Genomic DNA, 7,891 nt, shown 5'->3' on the forward strand with positions numbered 1-7,891 from the left:
TGTGCCCTTGTGTTCTGCCTAAATTCTCTGTTTGCCTGTGGTTGTCTTTGATGTATGGGATGTTTTGGGTGCAGGAGTTTAGTGGTGACAGAGATGGGAAGTCATAGCAACAGCAGCACGGCCAACGCATTGGGAAACCACAAAACTAAACACAAAACAACATTTATCTGCTCTTTCACACAATGTGTTAAGAATTTACCATTGTATATGGGAACTGACAAAAGGCTTAAAATGTTTTATTGCAGTGGCAAAAGACAGTGACAGATTTTGGGTGCACCTATATGATGTGCTGGGGAACCTAATGTAAAAAGTTAGTTTGGGAGTCCTGAGTTAGAAGTCTCTGTGTCATCGCTGCCCCCTGATGTATTGTGGTAACTCAACATAACACTGCTGCTGCTTCCACCTATTTCATGTCTTTGTCTGTTAAATTCCTCTGATGTTCAGCTTCTATCCATCATCGCACTGTTGTTACTCGTAGCCTAGTCTCGCATTGCCAGACCTTCCTCCACAGCGCTGCGGAGGAGGCTGGCTAGTCCACACAACATTCCGGGATGGGAGAAAAACGTGCTCTGGTTTATTGCCATTTCTTTAAAGGTGCTCTAAGCGATGTCACACATTTTTTAGGCTACAACATTTTTTGTCACATACAGCAAACATCTCCTCACTATCCGCTAGCTGCCTGTCCCCTGAACACACTGGAAAAAAAAACAGCGGTGTCTGTAGACAGCCCAGGCTCCACAAACGGCAACAAAAACAAACTGCGCCAACCTGCACCACGAAACCTAACAAACAGTGTTCCAGCCAATAACCGACAAGAAGGATTTGGGGGTGGGGGGTTAGTGCGTGGAAGGGAGGGGGGAGGGGATGAGGAGGAGGAGGAGGAGGAGGAGGGGCGAGGGTTAGGGTTAGGATTAGGCTACACTGTTGTTTTCATTCAACATAAAGGAGGTGACTTGCTGTGTAGATATTTTAAGTATTGGAAAATAACACACATAAGTAATAATCGTGAAGGAGCCAGCAGTAGTCCATTTATGTGTAGACTGTGTGGCTGAGGCCAACAGGACAGAGAGCCAGTTTCTTTTCCCTTTCCCTGCTCTGTCTCTTTTCACCTCTCTGTCTGGTCCAATGTCAGCCCCCTGGGGGGGAAACTATATGACATCAGAAGCAGAGCATGAAATTTCTGGCATGCATCCAGCAGCCCCCACCTTTTTAAATGTTCACCTTGCATGACGTGGCGTCACAACAAAACGCCCCGAGTCAGATACACACTGAGGTAGATTTCATCTATTAGACTCGAGTCCAATCAGCTTGGATTTTAAACAGCGATAGTCATGCTTTTGTACATGCAGAATGATGCCTTTATCTAATTTATTCAGTGATTTGTTAAATAATTTAGATTAAAGTGAACACATGATCCAGTAAATCATCACTATGGTTATCCAGCTGATGAATTCATGAAGATTCAATACATTTGTGGAGCTCTAAACCTCTAAACCTGGTCCTTTGTTTTTCCAGGTCTTTAAAGGTGAATTTCAGCTACCAGATTTCCTAAAAGAACAATCACAGGTACAGTAACATTTCTGCCTGTTGTTGAGCTTTTTCTTTTATTTCTATTTTCAAATTCAGCCTTTTTTTAGTGTCTGATTTGAGTTAAACCATCTGCAACTCAGTGGAAGATCTCGTCATTTACTCATCCCTTGTTTTGGACTTTAGTTTCTTGCCATACAATGTAGCCTGTTGTCGTTTTCTGGTCTCAGCTTCATGATTGTATTCACGTGTTTGGTCTTTAGTGGTTATTTTGTTTGTTAGTCTCTTTGTGTTGCCTTGTTGTTTCTCGGTTTAAGAGCCTGATGTTGGCTTAAGAGCACTTCTGCCCTCCTCTGGTGGTCAGATGAATCTGCATTTATTTTCTACATGTTTTAGGAACACACTACAGAAGAGATCTGCTTTTGATTTGCTAATATTGCCTTATTATCAACACATTCAGCCACTTTGTTCATTGAATATGGGGAAACGAAAATAAACATGTTAAAGTCAGTGAGTCAGCTGACTGTGGGCATCTTCTTGGTGGTTCAAGTTGCACATTCTGGTATTTCCTTACTTTGTTACAGAGCTGCCCGTCATCCTGAGAGCACATACTGTAACTTCTGTCTGTGTGTTTTCTGCCCTTTGTTCCTCCATGCAGATTCAGAAGTCTGCAGAGAGACCCAACCCCAGTTAGGAGCAGCAGGAGTGCCATCACCACAACACACAGGTACAGCTGGACATGACAAATATTGTACTTTGGGCTCCACTATATTCATCTGAGCAAGTTACTTGACAAATTTAGAGTAGGCTAGTGGTGACAGAGAGGGAAAGTCAAAGTGCTGCTGCAACTACAATTATTTCCTGTATTGATCAGTCTGTTAATTATTTTTCTGCTTAATCAATTAATATTTAGTAGGGCTAGGCAATATATCGATATTATATCAATATCGTGATCTGAGACTAGATATTGACTTAAATTTGGATATCGTAATATTGTAGTAAGACATAAGTGTTTGTGTGTCTAAGACGATACATTGTCATGTCTCGGAACAGGAACAGAGGTGCAGTGGAACAGAAAAACATGGACATCGTCTCACCCATCTCACCATCTGTGTTGGGCCACGGCACTTTTCAAAGGTCCCATGACCACAGCGGGACCTTCTCCTCACCAGAGTCAGCCACCCTTGGCCTTCGATGTTGTACTGTACAAAAAAACCGCTACTAATACTTCTCACAACCACAGAATGTCTGCTGATTGTTAATTTTCCGTGTCACACCACGCTCATTGATTTTTAGAAATGATTTCTGGCTATTTAGAAAACAACTCTGTGATTCTGTTGTAAGAAACTGCAGTGAATTGAAATTGCAAGAAGCATTTATGAATGGAAAATTAGCTTTTGGAAGATGCAATACCTATTTTAATGTTACTTTTTTCATGCCTTTGTATTGTGCAATGTCATGGGTACTGATTAGTATCAACCGTGATAAACATTTTTTTTTTTTAACCTGTTGTCAGTCTGGTTTTATTTGGTTGAATGGTGACATTAATCCTTCTGTAAAAAAGTAAAGAAACAAAAATAGAGAGGAGAGTGAAATTAAATTTTAAGTCCTGACAATTGCAGTTCAAGCAAGCAATTCATGATCCTTAACAATGGTAAACATTTGGATGTAAAGGTAGCAACAGTCCTAAGTTTACAGTAGGTCAAAAGGTTCTAGAGAATTTGAATAATTACAATTCTCAAAGGAATTTGCATACACTATCAAATCAATTACATCTTAAATGAACTAAGAGGGTCCTGCTGTAGCCATGTGTTGCAAAGGGGCGCTGTTTCAAAGTCTTGTTTTGAAAACCTTACACTTTAGTTTATACTGTGGTGCACATTTGTGTGAATGCTGATTCAGCAGCATTCACAGATCCGATTCTTGCGTTCGATTTTCGGTCGCCTACTACTTCTGCATATTGTTAGTATGACATTTTTCAATATACTATCCGATTACTTTTTATGACTTTTTTCGACATACTAATAATAATAATAATACTATTATTTTTGTATCCCATTTCTTTTGACATACTATGATTTATTTATAACTTTTTATGACATACTATACAATGACTTTTTTTTGACATACTATACTATGATTTTTGTATCACTTTTTTCGAAGATACTGTAATATGACTTATTTGACTTTTTTTGAAATACTGTACTATGACTTTTTAATATCTTTTTTCGACATACTATGCTATGACATACTATGTTGGTGGCAGAGTGGCTTAGTGGTTAACACTGCTCCAACCAACAAGTCAGAACTGTAGTCTCTGACCCAGAATCAATTCCCAGGTCGGCCTATTCATTTTTTTTTTTTTTGATAAAAAAGTGATAAAAGTCATAGTATAGTATGTCGAAAAAAATGATAAAAAAATCATAGTATAGTATGTCGAAAAAAGTGATAAAAAAGTAATGTTAAAAAATCACAGTATATCAAAAAAAATCATAGTATAGTATGTCGAAAAAAATGATAAAAAAAAATCATAGTATAGTATGTCAAAAATAGTGATAAAAAAATCATAGTATAGTATGTCAAAAATAGTGATAAAAAAGTCATAGTATAGTATGTCGAAAAAAAGTCATAGTATAGTATGCCAGAGAAAGCCTGGAAGAACATACAAACTCCACACAAAAACAACCTGCCTGGCCTGGGAATTGAACTTCGGTCAGTCTGCAGTGCCTATTTGCCTGGTGCTTGTAGGAGCGGTGCCAACCACTGAGCCACTCCTCCACCAAATATATGTTGAAAACAGTGACAGCATAGTATGTCGAAAAAAGCCATTAAAAAGTAATAGTATAGACCTTTTTCACGGCAGACACGTTGACATGTCATAGTAGGAAAATCACAGGTCTATTCAAAACCATTAATGATGGCTGCATTCCACTTAGGAGAGGCCCTGGTGTTGTGCATGCTAACTCACTGAAATAGCTTACTGAGACACTTGATAGAATTGAGCCATTGTTAAAGTTATCAATTTCAGCTGTGCTTTTCCTACTATGACAAGTTAAAATGTCTGCTGTGAAAAAGGTCCATTGTATGTTGAAATAATCAAAGTATAGTATATCCACAAAAAGTGCTTTCATAGTATAGCATTTTGAAAAAAAGTGCTAAAAAAGTCATAGTATAGAATGTTAACAAAAAGCCATAGTATTGTATGTCGAAAAAGTGATGACACATTATACTTTGGCTTTTTTTCAACATACCATACCATACTATGACTTTTTAATGTCTTTTTGACATACCATGACTGTTTTCAAAGTATTGATTGGTGGCAGAGTGGCTTAGTGGTTAACAATGCTCCCACTGTCAAGTTGGTAACTGCAGTCTCTGACCCAGGTTGTGCTAGCCATTTTTGTGTAGAGTTTGCATCTTCTTCCAGACTTTCTCTGCCATACTATACTATGACTTTTTAGCACTTTTTTTGGACCTACTATACTTTGACTATTTCAACATACTATTCTTTGACTTTTTAATGTTTTTTTTTTGACATACCATCCCGTGGCTGTTTTCAACATATTTATTTGGTGGAAGAGTGGCTCAGTGGTTACTACTACTCCTACAAACACTAGCAAATAAGCACTGCAGACTCTGACCCAGGTCCCAGTCTGAGCTGGCTGTTTTTGTGTGGAGTTTGCATGTTCTTCCAGGCTTTCTTTGAAATACTATACTATCATTCTTTTCAACATACTATGACTTTTTTCGACATACTATGACTTTTTTTTAATCACTTTTTTTATCGACATGCTCTACTATGACTGTTTTCAACATTTTCCACTGGTGGAAGATGGGCTTAGTGGTTAACACTGCTCCAAACACCTGGTTTTTGTTGGTTCGATTCCCAAATTGGGCTAGCCATTTTTTTGTAGCATTTTCTTCCAGACTTTCTCTGGCATACTATACTATGACTTTCTTTGACATACTATACTATGACTTTCTTTGACATACTATACTATGACTTTTTTTGATTAAAAAAAATTGAAAAAAAAATGATTAAAAAAGTCATGATATAATATGACAAAAAAATCATACTATAGTATGTCGAAAAAGTGCTAAAAAAGTCGTAGTATATTATGTCAAAAATAGTCATAGTAGTATAGTATGTCGAAAAAGTGCTAAAAAAGTTGTATATTATGTCAAAAATAGTCATAGTAGTATAGTATATTGAAAAAGTCATAGTATAGCATGTTGAAAAAACTGCTAAAACAGTCATAGTATAGTATGTCTAAAAAAGTTATAGTATAGAATGTAGTAAAAAGTGATACAAAAGTCGTATTATAGTATGTCAAAAAATATCCAAAAACGTCATTGTATAGTATCTCGAAAAAAGTCATAGTATAGTATATCGAAAAAAAGTCATACTATGGTATGTCAAAATAAGTGATAACAAAGTTAATGTATAGCATGTTGAAAAAAGTCATAATATAGTATGCCAGAGAAAGTCTGGAAGAACACGCAAACTCCACACAAAAACAGCCAGCCTGGGAATTGAACCTGGGTCAGAGTCTGCAGTGCCTACTTGCTGGTGTGGTGCTAACCACTGAACCACTTTTCCACCAGATAAAGTATGTTGAAAACAGTCACAGCATAGTATATCACTATTTTTGAAATACTATACTATGACTTTTATTTTTTTCTTCGATATACTGTACTATGACTTTTTTAGCACTTTTTTCTACATAGTATACTATGACTTTTTGTCATACTATACTGTGACCACTGTTTTCGACATGACTAGTATTTTTTGATGTACTATACTGTGATTTTTTTTAAAACTTTTTTCAACATACTATATTATGAATTTTTGATCACTTTTTTGACATACTAAACTATGACTTTTTTGTCATACTATACTATGACTTTTATCACTGTTTTTGACATTCTAAACTATGACTTTTTTTACATATACTGTACTATGATTTTTTAACACTCTATAATATCACTTTTTTCGACATTCTATACCATGACTTTTTTCTATGTACTATACTGTGACTTTTTATGACTTTTATCAACATACTATATTTTGACTTTCACTTTTAATATCTGGCTCTTAAGCTGCTACTGCTCCACTGTGTTCACCAGCTAGTTGCTAACTTTGTCTGTCTATTCTTTGGTGTTGGACAGGCAGTGGACTTTTAGAGCTTGTTTTTTGCTTAAAACAGCTGCCGCTGACCAGTAAGACTGAACCAAAAGAGTAAAGTTGTAGACTGAAAAATCAAAACCAGCTGAAAGATTCTAAAAAGCTCTGTCTAGCTGAGGGGAACTGCTATGTTGGCTCCCTTCACATCACACACAGTCATTTGATCTATTGTGCATATACAAAATATTGATTAGCAGCTATAAACTAGTCTGTTCATGTCTTTAAGAAGAACAAGAGAAGGAACATCTACAGTCATCGAACATGTTCTGTGTAGCATCAAAGGTTAAAGGAAAGAGAGCAGAACTACAGAACAACCTCTTCTTTAATAATACATTACATTCAAGGCAAATGATACATCCTTCCCAATACATATTCAGCAATGCAATCATTGGCTCTTTAAATAAATAGAAATTTGAAATCTTGAAGTCAGTGCACAACATTGAGGAAAAAACACTTAACAGTCAATGTGTAACATAGTCTGCAAACATTCTGCATTTCTGCACAATATACACCTCCAACTAGTGCTGCTAAAACCAACATAAAAAATAGATCTCAAAATAAGTTTTTATATATATATATGTTCTTACTGTCTTCATAGAAATATTGGGCTTTCGGTTCGTATTAACAGCAATATAGACTTTGAAGGATTTTCTCAAACGACAGAAATTGCACAGTAGTTAAATAATCCAAGATCACCATTTTCAAAAATATTTTACACACATAGTAAACAGTCAGTCTTTAACATGCAGTATGAAATTGCACGTTGTCGTCATGCCACAGAGGGGGCTATTTCAAGGCTTTGGTACACAATGTCCTGATTGGAAGAAAAAGCTCTGCTACGGGCCCCTGTTCCCCCGGCGACCCTCGTCCGTCGCCATTGCGGCAGGGTGGTAGAGTTGAGAGGATGTAACGAGGTACATCTACACCACCGCCCGTTCCTGGGATCAAACTAGTAAATCGGAGAGCTGGATGACTACAGTACACTTCAGAATTGGGGAAGACTCTTGGCACTTGAATCACAGGTGCAGGTCCGTGCTGGATGACCAATCATATGCAGCTCGGTTGGACGTTTTGAGGAGACGAGGAGGGTGGAGATAAAGGGTCACACTGATGAGGGGGATTGGAAACAGTATCAAAAATGTCCCAAATCCTCTCAGATACAAACATGAATGTACTCTG

At 37.1% G+C, this 7,891-nt stretch overlaps 1 protein-coding gene across 3 annotated transcripts in view; it reads left to right on the forward strand.

The window, feature by feature from the left end:
• The window catches only part of tpst1 (tyrosylprotein sulfotransferase 1), a 46,106-nt gene extending 43,076 nt beyond the window's left edge, over positions 1-3,030 (forward strand). For 2 of the 3 annotated variants that reach the window (XM_031285645.2, XM_031285652.2), the window contains 3 exons: positions 1,516-1,566; positions 2,186-2,254; positions 2,581-3,030. In XM_031285645.2, coding sequence (XP_031141505.1) covers positions 1,516-1,566; positions 2,186-2,221 — 87 coding nt within the window. In that variant the 3' untranslated portion in view covers positions 2,222-2,254; positions 2,581-3,030. The remainder of the gene's footprint in view (positions 1-1,515; positions 1,567-2,185; positions 2,255-2,580) is intronic. The other variant, XM_031285659.2, reaches the window with a different exon arrangement.
• Positions 3,031-7,891: the final 4,861 nt, after the last annotated feature.

This window comes from Sander lucioperca, chromosome 5 (genome assembly GCF_008315115.2).
Source record: "Sander lucioperca isolate FBNREF2018 chromosome 5, SLUC_FBN_1.2, whole genome shotgun sequence".
Taxonomy (NCBI): Eukaryota; Metazoa; Chordata; class Actinopteri; order Perciformes; family Percidae; genus Sander; species Sander lucioperca.